Below are 18,339 nucleotides of genomic sequence, written 5' to 3'. Positions count from 1 at the left end.
AAGGCTGGGCTTTGTTTTAAATAATTTTTAACTTTACTCCCTCTGTTCTCTCTTCTCTAGACATGAATTACCTTAGGTCTTTAAAGTCAACTAAAATTTAAATGATATTCTTCCTAGAAGTTAAAAAATTCAGGAATACAATTTTTAATATTTTTGCTCTATGACTCAAAATTAATAAGCTACTGTAAGATACTTAGGAGCACATAAAAGATGCTCAGTGTTGAATCACTGTCTTCCTTGTGTCCTCATCGGGGCTGACAGGTGGCATGGTGATTAAGGGCAACTGAACTTCCTCATGATTGACCACTGTTCAAGTCCTGGACCTGGTGGCTTGTTTTCTCAAGCTTTCCTTTTCTCTTTTGCTTTTTCTCTCTCTGTCCCTCTGTGGTCAAATTAAAATAAATAGAGTTAAATAAAATGATTCTTTTTTATTTTTTTTCCTAAAGAAAGAATATAACATCTTGACTCCTTATCTAGAAGGATGTGGTCTTAGGGGATTCCCCACTCATTGTCAGTCAGCTCTTACCTGGGCAAGGTATCACTTTTGGCACTGTAGTGAAACAGACATGAAATATGATGGTCATTCTCAAATATTTTACAATTGAGTGGTGGAAGAAAGGGTTAGGGAGGTGGAAAAAGAAAAATTTGATGAGCAAAGCTACGAAGGTTAGAATCTCACTGTTGGTGATCCATAAGTGGAGTTAAGTGGGATCATACCTCAAGGATTTGGAGAAATGGTCTAATATTAGCATTTATTTATTGGAGAGTAGTAGGAGATGGGATTGGAAAGATAGTTTTATTGTATTTGAGTATTTTATACATTATACAGGAGATATTTAAGAGTAGCTAAAGGCTAAGGAACATGAAGTTAAATAGATGTGGTAGGTTAGGGTGTTTTTTTTTTAATTTTTTTTTTAGTTTATTCATTTTTTCCATGACAGAATGGGTAGAAAGAGCACCCTCAACAAGATCTTCATGCCGTGATCCACTCCAGTCCCACTCAGCCAGTTACCTTTGTTGATTAAGAGCATTGTAGGTCCAGCAGGTGGCATAGTGATTAAGGTGTTGAACTCCCACATGGTTGACTGTGGTTTGAGTCCTGGATCCAGTGGCTGGAAACTCCCACTGGGAGTGTGTGTATGCACGCCCACCCAAATCCCAGGAGGAAAATGGAAGAGAAAGGATTGTGGCATGCCATCCCCCCAGAGGGTAATTTCTCACTTTCCCTCTTTCTCTTTTTTCTTTAGGGAGTGTACATGTCTATGGCAAAAACCTAAAAAAAACCCTAAAAGATGGGACCAGCAGTTAGCGTAGTGGCTATGTCGCTGAACTCCCATGTAGTTGACTGCAGTTTCAGTCCTGGACCTGGTGGCTTAAACTAACGCTGGGCGCGTGTGCATGCGTGCCCAAGATCCCGAGAGGAGAATGGAGGAAAAGGGATTGCCATGTGGCCATCCCCCCCTGGGGGTGATTTTTCACTTCCTTTTTCTCTGTCTCTGTCTGTCTGGTGAGCGCACATGCCCTATAGCAAAAACCTCTCCAAAAAACAAAAAAACCCTAAAATATTAGACAGTGGAATGGAGACAGTGATGATCTTAATACTTACCCTACTTCCTGAGACATCAAAACACTGTACCTTGTTATTTCACAAACTTGTTTTATCAAATGGTAGAGTGTAGCAATATGCTTTGTAATCTGTAAGCAGGTACACAAATATAAACAGAAATTTTTTCACTGTTGGTAACCAAGGGTGTCTGGGGTTAGAAATGCACTCTCTGGTTCTGCCTAAAATGGTTCCATTCTCTTATTCTTGTATTTTGAACAAGTTAATTGACAGATGTCAAGGCTGTAGAAAGCCTCCAAAGTTTTTTACATTATCAGAAATAAAAAGCCCTTTCTGTCCAACTAAGCTTGATCTTGAGACCTGCGTCAATGTTCTTTTCTGTTCATTCTGAAAAGTCTGTAGCTGAATTTCAATATGTTGTCTTGATAGTCTACCGATTAAAATTGGGCAGAAGCCTATACAAAGAAACAAAGTTCTGAGAGGTCTTCTGCCTTCCTCCAAAACTACATTCCAAAGAAAGATCAATTTCGAGATCTAGTATCTTCTCTTAAGATTTTCAGGGAACCAGCAGTTAGTGTAATGGCTATGTCGCTGGACTCCCATGTAGTCGACCACGGTTCGCGTCCCGGACCCGGTGGCTTAGAACTCACGCCGGGTGCGTGTGCGTGCGTGCCCAAGATCCCAAGAGGAGAATGGAGGAGAAGGGATTGCAGTGTGACCATCCCCCCCTGGGGGATAATTTCTCGCTTTCTGTCTCTATGTCTCTCTCTGTCTGTCCGGCGAGCGCACGCGCCCTATAGTGAAAAAACCTCTCCAAAAAAAAAGGAACCAGCAGTTGGCGTAATGGCTATGTCGCTGGACTCCCACATAGCTGACCACAGTTCGTGTCCCAGACCTGGTGGCTTAAAACTCACGCCGGGCATGTGTGTGTACGTGCCCAAGATCCCGAGAGGAGAATGGAGGAGAAGGGATTGCGGCGTGACCATCCCCCCTGGGGGGTGATTTCTCGCTTTCTGTCTCTATGTCTCTCTCTGTCTGGCGAGCGCACGTGCCCATGTACACACACACACACACACATACTTTTTTTTATTAAGAGACTTTTGTTGTAGTGCATGTGTACTTGCTGGAGAGACAGAGACAGAGAGACAGCGAGAAATCACCCATCCAGGGGGGATGGCCATACCACATTCCTTTCTCCTCCATTCTCCTCTTGGGATTTTGGACAGGCATGCACATGGTGCCCAGCATGAGGTTTAAGCTACTGGGTTCGGACTCCAACCATGGTTGACTATGTAAAAGTCCAGCCATGTAACCATTATGCCATCTGCTGGTCCTGAATTCCCTTTTTTTTTTTTTTTGGAGAGGTTTTTTTTCACTATACGGCGCGTGCACTCGCCAGACAGAGACATAGAGACAGAAAGCGAGAAATCACCCCCTAGGGGGGATGGTCACGCCGCAATCCCTTCTCCTCCATTCTCCTCTCGGGATCTTGGGCACGCACGCACACGTGCCTGGCGTGAGTTTTAAGCCAGGACGCGAACTGTGGTCGACTACGTGGGAGTTCAGCGAGATAGCCATTATGCTAACTGCTGGTTCCCCTGAATTCCCTTATTTTTTAAACTTCTTCAGAGTGAGGATAAAAGGAGACTACTGTATTGACCAGGGATAGAGTTCTCAATGTGGTATGTCAGAAGGATCTTTATAAGGTCTGCTTATAAGGTCATGGTAGAGCTTTGGCAAGAAAATGATCTTTTCTCCCTCAGCCCAAGGGGAGAGGTATGTCTTCTCTCCCTCTCCCCCATTTTCTGTCCTTAAAGACTAGCAGCAGTAGGATTTAGAAAATAACTTTTTAAAAAAATAATTCCTAACATAAACTGTAACCATCTAGTTTAAATTTACTTGCCTGTTTCTTAATTTTGTAATTTAGAGAAGCATTGTTGAGGATAAATAATAGTGATTCACCTGCAGTTGGATATAGGATTCATATTACATAATAAAGGGGGGAACTTGATCTCCAGCTTTTCCCCAATGTGTTCCTTGCATAGACAGCCTCTGATTCCTCAATAGTTTGGAGATTTGGGGGTACTTGATTTCTGCTGTATCATGAAGCACAGGTAGTGGCATGATTTAAAAAGACCTGAAGGATCGTTCAGTTCTTGCATAGTATAATATTCAAAAGGAAAAGAATTACTAAGTGGGACTTAGGAAGTATAGCAAGAAGGATAAGGATGTGTGGCAGATAGATCTTGGTTTGCTAAAGTGCTTGGGCTAACATTGCTGTCTTTCTTGTCTAGCAAGGGGTCCCATGGTGTATTACACATTGCATAACTTTTTGTAAGTTGCCGAAGGTCATGCACATGTGCACTAGCCAGAGAGAAAGAGAAAAATCACCCCTCACTGAGATGTGGTCATGCAACAGTCCCTTTTCCTCCATTCCGTTAGGATTTTGAAAAACCCATGTTTTTCAGACCTCTGGGGCTGAGATTTAAACCATGGATGGCCATGTAGGATCTGGCTTCCTTAACTGCTGGGCTGCAGGGCCGCCCTGTATAACTTTTTAAATGACCAAGTTAGTGATTTATCCCGTCCCCCTGCCACCTTTCCTCCCCTGACTTCTTCCTGACTTGTCTCCTTGCCTCTCTTCCCTTCCCCTCATTCCTTACTGCTTTCTTGTCTCCTTCCTTTCCTCCCTTTTCCTACCTCTCTTCCCTCCATTCTTATATCCCCCCTTTTTTCCCTTTCTTTCTCTTTTAACTTTACTGAGGATTAAGCCCCAGGAAAAATTATTTGTTTAAATTAGGGGTCAAGACAGTTCCTACCGCAGAGACTCTGATACCATTTAAAGGCAATAAAGAAAGGATCAAGACCTCTGACCACATGGAAGAAATGACAAGCACGAACCAGCGAAAATCAGTATGAGGATAGCCTGTTGTATCATTAGTTTTAGAGGCTGGGAGTGTATATTGCTGAAAAGGGGTCCCACTGTTGGGAGTAGAATCAGCCTTTACCTTGTCCTGTTTGCTGCTACATGAGAGACTAGGAGAAGCAAATAAGGACCTTCAATGCCCAGGTGAATTAACTCAACCCTTTACTTGGTAGATACCTTCTCTTTGGGAATTATTGCTCTTAAAACGTTCAGCCCTGTTGCCAACACCTGTCACAGATGTTGATTTTCTAAGCTGGACTAGCTCTGAGACCGAAATATTGGAAAAATACACCTATTGGTGATGATCACCTTTCCAAATTTTATTTTATTAATATATCCTTTACTAATACATGTGATATATCATTCAGTTTTTGTATCATCCCCCATTACATACTTAAGGGAGAATAAATGTTATTCCTTAGATCTGGAGGCTAAGGCGCAAATCTAAGAAACTTGCTTGAATTCATAAGGCTGTTGTTTTCTTTTAAAATTTTATTCATTGTAGAACATGCGTATGGACACATGGATGGAGGGAGAGAGTTGGAGAGCACCTTCCACAGGATCTGGACATACTGTGATCCCCTTCCTCCATTCTTCCAACCCATCAGATCCTGGGCACTTGTATACATGCCTGGTGTGTTTCAGTTGGACTGGGCTTCAGTTGCCATGTGGGCTTCAGTCCCTCCCAAGTAGTGCATTACTGCTATGGTGTGGAGCCCACCCTAAGGCGTTTAGTTTTAATTATGGAATCAAAACCGGAACCCAGATCTTCTGTCTCCCAAACAGGTGCACTTTTGCTGACTACATTATGTGAAGTTGTCTTCATCTGTTTAAATAGAAATTTAAATAAATATTTGTGTTCATTAATGGAAGTTTTATTGCTTAGAAAATTTAGTAGCCAGGAGAGAGTAATATTCACCCCCCCCCCAAAAAATGAGAAAGTTGATTTTATCCAGTGTCATATGGTTTGCGAGAAGGAACTGTTGACTGTAATTTAGCCCTTTTTGTTTAGTGTTTCCCTGAGAAACCAACCTATTGGTAGGTGGGATCTTTAGTAGATGCCAGTAAGTATATGTTGAATGTTTAGTAGATGCCAACAAGTATACATAGGTTGGTGTGAAAGTCATGATGTATTTTTGCACACTTTCTCAACTACCCAATAAGTTGAGTAGAACTAATCTCTCCCTAAATCTTCGACCCTAATGCTATTATGGGTAAGGTTTCAGGTTTTATGAAGTATTAAACTTTTCTTCCAGAATAAACCAGGATTACATTGGTCCACTTTGTTGAATGCATGACTTGAATTAGATACCTTTTGGGGGCCTAAGTTTAGAAAAGGTGACTGACCATATTTTTCACAGGAATTTGGGAGAATTAGGATTATAATGACAAGCTAGTAGTAGGACCAAGGCATGAGGTCACACAAATAGAAGTTGGGCAAGAACTGGCCTTTGGCTGGAACAGAAGTCAAACTACTTAAACTGCAGCAATGAGTTGAAAAGCATAGGTTACTCTGTATCTAGGCCTAGGTCAATACTTGAGAGTGTTTCCTGAGCTAGCAAGATGAGAGCCCACTAGAGGGGAGGGCCCAGTCGAGATCCAGGAGATACTAACTGTAGTGAATTTATTAATTAAGACAATTATTGAGTCCGTTGTTAACTATTCTATTTTTCCTTTATTTATAGTGGAGCACACATGCATGTGAGAGAGGAGAGCATCCTCCACTGCATCTGGTCATTCTATTGCCTCCTTCCTCTAGTCCTCTATCACATCTAATCTTGGACAGTGACACATGTGTCCAGCATGGTTCAGGCCAGCCAGGCCAGGGATTTGAGCTGCAGTTACCATATAGGATCTGGCTTCTTTTGAGTAGTGTATTACTACTACACCATGGAGCAGCCCCACCTTGTTAACTATCAGTTATTGGTTCAGCAAAAGGTCTTTGAAATTGAAGTATCATGTCACTCTTAACCCTCTAGTCCAGAGAATGTCTTAACTGCAGAGGGTAATTCTTTTTATTTTTAAATTTAATTTAATTTTTAGGTTTTTGCCATCAGGCAGAGATAGGGAAAGTGGAATCATTCCTCAGTGAGGGGATGGCCATGCCACAATCCCTTCTCCTCTTGGGATTTTGGGCACACATGCACACATACAGACACACACACACGACATGATTTTCAAGCTATTGGCTATTGGGTCTGGGACTTGGACTGCAGTCAGCCATGTGGAAGTCCAGCTCCTTAACCACTACACCACCTGTTGGTCCCCCTGTGGGTTTTTTTTTGGGGGGAGGGGAGGTTTTTCCTATAGGGCGCGTGTGCTCACCAGAAAGACGGAGAGAGACAGAGAGACAGAAAGCGAGAAATCACCCCCCGGGGGGACAGCCATGCCACAATCCCTTCTCCTCCATTCTCCACTCGGGATCTTGGGCATGCACAGACATGCGCCCGGTATGAATTTAAGCCACGGGGTCCAGGACTCAAATCGCAGTCGGCTACATGGGAGTCCAGTGACATAGCCATTACACTAATACTGGTCCCGTGTTTTTTTTTTTTTTTAAACTTATTTTTCCTCATGAGAGACACATAGGCATCCCCCCAGTGGGGTCCTCATACCACGATCCACCTCCAGTCTTAGCTGGCTTGGATTGTGGGTACTTAGTATGCTTAGGAAGTCACAGGATGCAAACTCAGAACCTTTCTTAATTTGGGCCCAATTGTGTTATATCTGTGCCGCTGCATGTCCTCTAATTCAGTTTACATTAAGAAATGATAGTGTCTAAACTAAATGAAAGCAAGACAGGGCAACAGTTCTTAAACTTTAGGGAGGATCAAAATCTCACCTGGAGGGCTTATTAAGCACATTTTTTTTTAAAGAAAAAAAAACTACACACACACACACGCATGCGCAAACTACACACATGTTGCTGGACCCCATTCCTAGAGTTTCTGTTTTAGTAGGTCGAGGCTGGACCCAAGATTTTGCACTTCTGACAGATGTTCTGGTTGATGCTGATATTAGTGCTGTTCATCCTGAGAGATCACACTTTAAGAACGATTGGTTCTGGGACAAAAAGATAGAAAATGTGGGTATAGATGTTTGATTCCTCTTAAGGTTTTCACAGAGAAAGCAAAGGAAACTAATATTTTTTCACTCCATCAAGACCCTGTGCCAGATGATTTTCAGTCATTGTTTAACTTAACCCTTGAAACCATTCTGCAAAATAGTCATTCTGTTTCCCCCCTCAACATACATCTGTTGGGACCAGCAGTTAGTGTAATGGCTATGTCGCTGGACTCCCCTGTAGTCGACTGCAGTTCGCGTCCCGGACCCGGTGGCTTAAAACTCACGCCGGGCGCGTTTGCATGCGTGCCCAAGATCCCGAGAGGAGAATGGAGGAGAAGGGATTGTGGCGTGGCCATCCCCCCTGGGGGGTGATTTCTCGCTTTCTGTCTCTCTGTTTCTCTCTGTCTGTCTGTCTGGCGAGCGCACATGCCCTATGGCAAAAACCTCTCCCAAAAAAAAAAAAAAGAAATATACATCTATTAAAATTTTGATGAAATAACAGTTTCTTCAAGGATACCTTTAGCTTATAACTTTAAAAAATAACGTTAGTATGTGGGAATGTTTCAAGACCTACAGTGGTTGCCTGAAACTGTGGGTAGGACACTACATATATTGTTTTTCTCTTATGTGTACATATTTGTCATAAAATGTAAATTTTAAGTCAGGTACAGTAAGAGATTAAAACAATAATAAAATAATAACAACATGCTGTAATAAAACTTATGTGAATGTGGTCTCTCTAGACTCACCTTTTTTTTTTTTTTTGAGAGGTCTTTGCTATAGGCATGTGCACTCGCCAGAGAGACAGAGATAGAGAGATAGAAAGCGAGAAATCACCCCTCAGAGGGATGGCCACTCTGCCGTCCCTTCTCCTCCGTTCTCCTCTGGGGATCTTGGGCGTGCACATACACGCGCCTAGCGTGAGTTTAAGCCACCGGGTCTGGGACTCGAATCACGGTCGACTACATGGGAGTCCAGCGACATAGCCATTACACTAACTGCTGGTCGCTAGACTCACATATTTTTGAACTACAGTTGGCCAAGGGTAACTGACATTGCAGAAAGCTGCTGTACACAATTACAGATGTGATTCCATTTAATCTAGAGAATACATCAAATTCTGTAGTTGACTGTTACATATTTTTTTACTCTTCTTGTAGATAAGAGACATAAATGTTAATTAGCTTAACAGTGATGATTATACAGTAGAAGGAACTAATATTGAGACATGTTTTTACATGAAGATCATTAAGTGAACAAGAGCTTGACTTTAATTTTTAAAGATTTATTTATTTATTTATTAGTTTTGTGCCTGGAATAGCCTGAGAGAGAGAGAGACAGACAGATATACTGAAAGTGAGAAATCACCCCCTGGGGTGAGGATGGCAATGTCACCATTCTTTCTCCTCCATTTCCTCTTAGGATTTTGGGCATGTATGCACACATGCCTGGCATGTTTTTCAAGCTATTGAATCCTGGATTTGAAACTAATTGTCAGCCTTGTGCGATCCAGAGCCTTAGCCACCACACCACCTTCTGGCCCAAGAGCTTGACTTTAAGTATATACAGGGACCAGTAGTTAGTGTAATGGTTATGTCGCTGGACTCTCACATAGTTGACTGTGGTTCGAGTGCCGGACCCGGTGGTTTAAACTCATGCCGGGCGCGTGTGCGTGCATGCCCAAGATCCTGAGAGGAGAATGGAAGAGAAGGGATTGTGGCGTGGCCATCCCCTCTTGGGGGGGGGTTCTCACTTTCTCTCTCTCTGTCTCTGTCTTTCTGGTGAGCGCATGTGCCCAAAAAGAAAAAAACCTCTCCAAAAAAAAGAGAAAAAAAAGAGATTAAGTATATACAGGGGCCAGCAGGTGGCATGGTGGTTAAGGGAACTGGACTCCCACATGGCTGACCATGGTTCGAGTCCTAGACTTGGTGGTTTGCTTTCACACACACTCTCTCTTACTCCATTCCTCTCTGGTCAAATTAAAATAAATAAATAAAGTTAAAGTAATTCTTTGAAAAAAAAAAAGATGAAGTATATACAGTTTTCCTGACACAAGAAAGATAAACCTGTATTAGGTTTATCAGGGTTTTTTAAAATTTTTTTTATATTGCCAGTTGGCTATTGACTAACACTATTATAGAAACTAAGGGGAGGAACGACAAATTTAGTATTAGTAGGTACTAATACATGATCAAACCCTTGATAATGTAACTGCTAGACTTAACTAATTTATTCTTTGATAATGTTTTTGAAAGAGTAACTTGTTTCTAATGGAGCTCAGTGAATTTACTTTGTGTTGTTTGACAGAGTTGTACAGAATTATTGTTAAAAAAAAAAGGTGATCAAGCAGTTGAATTGAAGGCATTTTGAATAAACCTGCCATTTATATCATCTTTGATCTTGGAATTGAAAGTAAAGCTGGAAAGGAATTTACAAACGAGAAAAAAAAGAAGTTTGGAATTGGACTCACAAGATCTGGGCCTGGAAATGCCTCAGGTAAATCATACAGAGTAGGTGTAATTTTTAAATTTTTTCACTGCAGAAAGTCAATACCATTGGTTTTGTAAGTTCTCTGAATCTTTTAAAAAATTATTTAATTTTGTTTATTATTATTATTATTATTTTAATTTACTATAGGGCATGTGCACTAACCAGAGAGATGAGAGGGAAAAAGAGAAAGTAAGAAAGAAGTCACCAGGTCTGGAACTTGAACCATGGTTGGCCATGTGGGAGTCCAGGGCCTTAACCACTGTGCCACTTGCTGGCCCTACTTCTCCAAATCTTAACATAAGTTGACGTACTAGTTTTTAAAGTCATTTCTGTTCTCAGCTGGTTTTGAGTACATGTTCTCTCTTTCATTGCCTGCTCTTTCTTCCTTTGGTGCAGTTTTGAAGTTTAATGAGCTAGGCATAGGGGGCAGGTGAATAAGTAGGTAGAAGTCCTAGTTAATAGGTTTGAAGGTGGAAAGATCTGCTGACTAAAGCACCCAGCTAATTGGAGGTAAACAAATTCTCCTGAAGATTTTTCTACCAGAGAAATACCATTTCTGTTTCATCTGTCATCTTCCTATTTCCCAGTGCTTACTCTCCATTTATGCCCATTGAATTTAGAAGGCCTTAAGAGGAAATGGTAAGGGCACTTCAATTTTTCTTTTTCTCTCTTAAACCCACATACACATATATGTGCCTCCTGTAAGACTTTTCCAAGAATGATTAGGCTGTCCTTTCATACTTAACTGCTTCAAATTGATCAGTTTTGGCTTGAAGCAATCACTGAAACAGTAAATAAGTCCTGTCAGTCCTCATTCTACTCAGACTGTTTCCCTTCTGCCTCAAGTGATGAGCTCTTTTGGTTTCCGTGCTAGAGAGAAACCTAGAAATAACAAGTGGGCAGGGATTTATGTGGGAGCTGTTTCTTAAGCATGGGGAGTAAACAATTTTCTGCGATTGTCTAGGACTCAGAGAGACAGGAAGCAGAGGCAGAGAAAAGGGATTTGTTAGCTGTTACTAGAAAGACCCAAGGTTTACCTCTACCTCCAACCCCTGTGCCCAGTGGATTCATATACTCTCTGGAGTTCTTGCCTGCCCATTTAATATTTAGTTTTGCTATTTATCAAAAACTTAAATTTAGAGGTATAAAGTGACGATAAGTTTTTCTAGGAAGAAAGGTTCCACAGACCTAGAAAGGTCGGAGAATAAAAGAAAATGGGAAAAAAATGGAATGGGATGTATTGTGAAGAAAAATATGATGACAGAGTATATGAAAAGCCAGTTTGTGGTAGGTAGTAAATAAGTATAAGGAGATAAGCTAGTGTCACTTCTTAAGAATTTATAAAATACATGAGGAGAATAAAAAGGCAAAGAGAAAAGTTCTATTATTTTTCATTCACTTCCTTTACCCAAGTTAGATTTCAAAGTGAGGCCTTTCTGTCACTTGAGCTACTTTAGGAGTGTAAGTCTTGACTTTACTCCAGAGTGATGTGATGTGTATAGGTGTTGAAAATGAAAAAGAAGATGGAGGGAAAACAAGAGGGAACATTAACTCTGGAAACTTTCCCCCCCCCCCCCCCTTTCTGATTGTCCCTCTTCAGAGATAAGGATTAAGGCTACAGAGCTCTTACCCAGGCTACTGTTTTATCCAGATTTTGGGGTATTTCATTGACCTTAAGTCCGTCATGTTCCTGGAAGCATTGATTAACTAGAGCTGCCTAAATTGTCTTCCAGCTTGTTTTAGAAACTAAGTCATTGGCTTGACTTGGGAGTATAGAGGGAGAATGGTTTGCTACCTCTACAGACCTCAGGAAATGGCAGGAAATTCTCTACAGAGTCTTCTTAGAGACAGGAATGAAGAATTGTTGTATAGTTATATTAAAGTACTCCTTAGGTTGCTATATACTGCCTCTGGTTGCTAAATCAACTTTTTTTTTTTGGAGAGGGTTTCATTTTTAAATTTTTATTTTTTTTTTTTTGAGAGGTTTTTTTTATAGGGCGCGTGTACTCGCCAGAAAGAGAGAGACAGAGAGACAGAAAGCTAGAAATCACCCCCCGGGGGGATGGCCATGCTGCAATCCCTTCTCCTCCATTCTTCTCTTAAGATCTTGGGCATTGACGCACACGTGGCCAGCGTGAGTTTAAACCACTGGGTCCGGGACTCAAACCACAGTCAAATACATGAGAGTCCAGCGACATAGCCATTATGCCAATTGCTGGTCCCTAAACCTTTATTTTAAAAAAATTATTATTTATTTAATTTCGTTCATTATGATTACTTTTTAATTTGACCAGGGAGAGACATAGAGTTTCAAACCATTTTGAACTGCAGTTGGCCACGTGGGAGTTCAGTGCCTTAACAACCACACTACCTGCTGGTCTCCAGACTTTTAATTTTTTTAGAAGTTAGATATTAACAATTGCTATTCTCTATTTTTTTTGTTTCGAATGCATTTTGGATAATTTTCTAGTTTAATCCCACAGTTTAATGTTAGTTAAAGCTCTTAAATAAAGTACACAGTAGAAATAATACAGAATTATTTTCTGAAAATAGTAAGTTACGTAGTGGGGGTGGTATTAGGATCATATATATTAAATTAATCTTGAAGTATAATGAGAATCACTCTGTTGTAGCCTAGTGTAAGCGGAATGGATCCGCCTTTTGGGGATGCTTTTCGAAGCCACGCCTTTTCGGAACAGACTCTGATGAGCACAGATCTTTTAGCAAACAGTTCAGATCCAGATTTCATGTATGAACTGGTAAGAAACATTTTCTTGATTTTTGGTTTGATTTCTTTGGGGTCCAACTGTTGTGGTAGAGTTTTTAATTTATAAATGTCTGAAAAGAAGAAAGGATGTGGGCTGGAGATTCAGTGTTAACTCGTCCATGCCCACCAGCGTAATAAACAGTTCTAAAAAAATAAAAATTAAAAAAAGAATAAAGGATGCGTTAGGGCCAAGTTTGATTCTGTTAACTATATGTCCAGTTAAAATTATTAGAGAATGATTTCTGAACTCATGGAAAGTAGTAAGACAAAGGTTATATAAATATCTTCAAATTCAGTTTTTGATGAGAATGGGAAGCTTTTTTTCTTTTAATTATATGTATAGCTTTTTAACTGGAACATTAAGGAATGATAACACGAAGCAAGATTGTATGACATGGAAAGTGTGAGACAAATAACAATTTTAAGCAATATTTGCATATACTTAATTAATTTTTGAGGTAAACAGATACTTAACATTTCTAAGAAAAAAATGACTATATAAAATGAAATAATACAGAAGTATATAAAATAGAAAACTGAGTGCCCGAATCTATAAATTCTCTAAAAATCATTGAATGATGTATCTTATATAGGTGAATTTTATGGTATGAAAACTATACTTAATCAAAGTTACTAAAACACACATACACACAAAAGCATGCATACTATACATGCCCAAACAAAACAAAACCCATAGAAAACTGAAAACTTCCTTATTTTCTTCCTGAGACTCCACCTTCTAAACCTCTTCCCAAAAGGTAACTACTACTAGCAGAGTTTTGTTTTATATGTATATAAATATGCTTTTATATACATATGTTTTATATGTATATAAAATTGCATAATATATTATAACTTCAGAAAAATATATGATGTGTTTGTACATTAGAGTTTGACCTTACTGTCTTTAGTGGCTTAAAAGTCATACTGATATTTTCAAAATAACATCTCTAAAATACACGAGTATTTTACTTTTCATGCCCAAGAGATACTTTTGTTGGTTTTTAATTCACCAAAGAGCATGTGCCATCACTGGAAAGAAAAAGAAAGCAAGCAAGAAAGCACCCCGTATGGGGAATTGTTACATCCCAATTCCTTCTCCTCCATTTCTCCCTCTTTTTTGGGATTTTGGGTATACTTGTGCCCAACAAGTTTATCAAGCTGCTAGGCCCAGAACTCAAACTTTGTGATTCAACTAGGTAGAATCCAGCTACTCTAACCACTAGACCATGGGCTGGCATATCCAAGAGTTTTTTTTAAATAAAGTCTTGTAATCGATCTTCTTGTGACTGATTTCCAACTCTCTCAGGATTGTTCTTGGCCTCTAAATTTAAGTTCCTACTTAAAAAGACATTCTTCTGGGTCCAGCCAGTGGCATGGTGGTTAAGGCAGTTGGATCCTACATAAAAATCTGCATGATTTGAGACCTGGACTCAGGAAATGTGTACACTTTTTTTTTTTTTTAACAGTTTTACTATAGGGTGCTTGTACTCAACAGAGAGAGAAAAAACTGAGAAATTACCCCCTGGGAGGATTGCCATCCTTTGTTCTCCATTCTCTTGGGATTTCGGGCATACATGCACATATACCTGGCATGATTGTAAAGCTACTGGGCCAGGACTCAAACTGCTCAGTCAGCCATATGGGATCTAGTACCTTAACCTTCACACCACCAGTTGGCCCATGGACATGGAAACATTTATTTTTAATGAAAACATTTTTAAGGAATAGTGTTTATGGTAAAAGCTCAAGAGATTTGGACCATACCTAAGCCTCTCAAAGAGCATATTTCTATTTTTCTTCTCCAGAGAAATTGTATGGAATGGTACTACTATAATGCCAGTAGCCTTTAAGTGCTGATTTATCAATTTGATGTGTGATTTCTTTTCTTACATTTTTCAGGATAGAGAGATGAACTACCAGCAAAACCCTAGAGACAACTTCCTTTCTTTGGAGGATTGCAAAGACATTGAAAATTTGGAGTCTTTCACAGATGTCCTGGATAATGAGGGTGCTTTAACCTCAAACTGGGAACAGTGGGATACATACTGTGAAGATTTAACAAAGTATACCAAACTAACCAGCTGTGACATCTGGGGAACAAAAGAAGTGGATTACTTGGGTCTTGATGACTTTTCTAGCCCTTACCAAGATGAAGAGGTCATAAGTAAAACTCCAACTTTGGCCCAGCTTAATAGTGAGGACTCTCAGTCTGTTTCTGATTCCCTTTATTATCCTGATTCACTTTTCAGTGTCAAACAAAACCCCTTGCCCTCTTCATTCCCTGGTAAAAAGATCACAAGCAGAGCCGCTGCCCCTGTGTGTTTTTCTAAGACTCTTCAGACTGAGGTCCCTTCGTCAGACTGTGTCCAAAAAGCAAGTAAGCCTACTTCAAGCACGCAGATCATGGTAAAGACCAACATGTATCATAATGAAAAGGTGAACTTCCATGTTGAATGTAAAGACTATGTAAAAAAGGCAAAGGTAAAGATCAATCCAGTGCAGCAGAGCCGGCCTTTGTTGAGCCAGGTTCGTGCAGATGCAGCGAAGGAAAACACCTGCTACTGTGGTGCAGTAGCAAAGAGACAAGAGAAAAAAGGGATGGATCCTCTGCAGGGTCATGCCACTCCAGCTTTGCCTTTTAAAGAAACCCAGGAACTATTACTCAGTCCCCTGCCCCAGGAAGGTCCTGGGTCAATTGCAACAGGAGAGAGTAGCAGCCTTTCTGCCAGCACATCGGTCTCAGATTCATCCCAGAAAAAAGAAGAGCACAATTACTCTCTTTTTGTCTCTGATAACTTGAGTGAACAGCCAACCAAATGCAGTCCTGAAGAAGATGAGGAAGATGAGGAGGATGTTGATGATGAGGACCATGATGAAGGGTTTGGTAGTGAGCATGAACTATCTGAAAATGAAGAGGAGGAAGAAGAGGAAGAGGATTATGAAGATGACAAGGATGACGATATTAGTGATACTTTCTCTGAACCAGGTAATTAGAATGGTTGCAGGCTTACCAAACTGACCTATTACTATTTTGAGTGGAAAATTTTTGTGTGAATGCTTTATTTTAGTTTAAAGAGTAAGTAATCTTTGGATATGTAATTGCTTTTTATTTTTCTATTCAAATAGCTCTATAAGGATCACTTGTATATTTATAGTGGTTCATACGCTGATTTTTGTTTAAACACGAATGTATTTATTTTTTTAAGAATTATTTTATTTATCTTTATTATTTTTTTCTAACTTGACCAGGGAGTAGAGAGAAAAAGAGAGAGAGAGAGAGAGAAAGTGAGAAAGCAAGCTGTCAGGTCCAGAATTTGAACCATGGTGATCATGTGGGAATCCATCCCCTTAACCACCATGCCACCTGCCAGCCCTGTATGTTGATTTCTTAAGGGTTTATTTATTATTTTTAAAAGAACTATTTAATTTTATTTATCATTATTATTATTTTTAAATTTGCTACAGGGCATGTGCACTCACCAGAGACAGGCAGGCAGAGAGAAAGGAAAAGTGACAAAGCAAGCCGCCAGGTCCGAGTTGCGGTCAGCCATGTGGGAGTCCAGTGTCTTCACTCCACCTGCTAGCCCTTAAGGGCTTATACTTTTTAAAAAATATTTATTTAATTTTTATTTATTCATTCATTTATTTAAGTTTGATCAGAGAGAGAGAGAGAGAGAGGTAAAGTGAGGAAGCAAGCCACCAGGTCTGGGACTTGAACCATAGGTGGCCATGTAGGAATGTCCAGTGGCTTAACCTGCTGGTCTCCAAGGGCTTATTCATATAGTATCTTAGTGACTTGATTTGTCACTCCCTTCAACAGTTGTACACAGATGCCAAGATTTATTGGTTTAAATAATACTCCCATACCAGCTGGTAGTGTGGTGGTTAAGATTGCTGAATCCCAAACTGCACTGTTCAAATCCCTGGGTGTGGTGGCTTGAAAAACATACCAGGCATCTGTGCATGCATGCCCAAAATCCTGAGAGAAGAGGAGGAGAAGCTATTGTGGCATGGCCATTTTCCCTGGGAGGCGGGGGGTTCTCTCTCTCTCTGGTGAGTAAATGCACTTGTATAGTAAATTACAAATATATATATTATTTATGTGTTCCCCTGTTATAGATGAAATTAGATAGTAGTATCTGGAATGATTTTCTGACCGTTTTGTAGTTCTTTTGTTGATTCAGTTTTGTCTTTCTTCCTTTGATTTGCTGATTTTTTTTTTTTTTTGTAGTGGTCTGCTTTGATTCCTTTTTTGTGTATTACTACAGGTTTTTTCCTTATGGTTATCAAAGGCTTATTTATAACATTTTACATTTTTAACAGTCTGTTTTAAGCTGATAGCAATTAAATTCCACAATTGCATACAAAAACTCTACACTTTACCTTCTCCCTTGACATTTTATGTTATTTATTGTCTCAGCTTACATCTTGTATATTGTGTAGTCATTAAAAATTACTAAAGGGGGGCTGGCAGGTGGTGTGGTGGTTAAGAGTGCTGGACTCCCACATAGCTGACTACAGTTTGAGTCCTGGACCTGGTGGCTTGCTTTCTGGGGACCAGCAGATGATGTGGTGGTTAAGGCACTGGACACTTCCACATGGCCAACCACGGTTCAAGTCCCGGACCTGGAAGCTTGTTTTCTCACTTTCTCTCTCTTGCGCTGTGTGTGTGTGTATATGCGTGTCTGGTCAAATTAAAATATAAATAATTATTTAAAAATTATTGTAGCTATAGTTATTTTTAATACTTTGCCTTTTAATTGTGATACTAGAGTTAAAGGGATTCATGTACCACTGTTGCAGTATCAGCTACATGAATTTATCTGTATTCTTGTTTTGTCAGTTTTATACTTCCACAATTCATTTTGTTAGTTAGAATGCTTTCATTTCAACTTTAGCATTTGGCATTTCTTGTAAGGGGTGTCTTTTGTTTGGGAAAGTCTTTATGTCTTTTTTTTTTTTAATTAAATTTTGCTATAGGGTACATATACTTGTCAGAGAGAGATAGAGAAAGCACCCCCCAGAAAGGGTAACCACACCATTGCGAGGATAACCTTCTCCTTCATTCTTCTCTTTGGATTTCGGGTGTGCACATGTACATGTACCTGACCTTTTATTTATTTATTTTTTGGAGAGATTTTTGCTATAGGTTGCATGTTCTCCCTCATATGTATTTTTAAGTGGCCAGGCCCAGGGACTTGAACCATGTGGTCAGCCATGTGAGATTCAGCTGTTTTAACCACCACACTACTGGCTGGCCCTATTTCCATTTCTGTAGGACAGCTTTGTTAGATATATTACCCTTGGTTGGCAGTTTTCCTTTCAGCACTTTGAATATATCATCCCACTCTCCCCTGGCCAACAAGATTTCTGCCAAGAAAACCATGGGTTGTCTTGTGAGGTTTCTTTGTATGTAGCAGGTCACTTTTCTCTTTTTGCTTTCAAAACTCTCTTGATTTCCCTTTTTTTTGGGGGGGGGAGGGAGACGTTTTTGCGATAGGGCACATGTGCCTGCCAGAAAGA

General features: G+C 40.0%; 1 protein-coding gene across 3 annotated transcripts in view; it reads left to right on the top strand.

Moving 5' to 3' along the window:
* The window catches only part of CREBRF (CREB3 regulatory factor), a 69,236-nt gene that overhangs the window by 21,878 nt on the left and 29,019 nt on the right, over nt 1-18,339 (top strand). The window contains exons 2-5 of one of the 3 annotated variants that reach the window (XM_006158903.3): nt 4,365-4,634; nt 9,864-10,052; nt 12,680-12,805; nt 14,716-15,802. In XM_006158903.3, coding sequence (XP_006158965.1) covers nt 10,044-10,052; nt 12,680-12,805; nt 14,716-15,802 — 1,222 coding nt within the window. In that variant the 5' untranslated portion in view covers nt 4,365-4,634; nt 9,864-10,043. Of the gene's footprint in view, nt 1-4,364; nt 4,635-4,995; nt 5,277-9,863; nt 10,053-12,679; nt 12,806-14,715; nt 15,803-18,339 lie in introns of all 3 variants that reach the window. The other 2 variants (XM_027775892.1, XM_027775891.1) reach the window with 2 other exon arrangements.

Source organism: Tupaia chinensis, unplaced genomic scaffold (genome assembly GCF_000334495.1).
Source record: "Tupaia chinensis unplaced genomic scaffold, TupChi_1.0 Scaffold000612_1, whole genome shotgun sequence".
Taxonomy (NCBI): Eukaryota; Metazoa; Chordata; class Mammalia; order Scandentia; family Tupaiidae; genus Tupaia; species Tupaia belangeri.
Note: the sequence above shows the minus strand (reverse complement) of the source record. Positions and strands in the feature narration are given on the sequence as shown.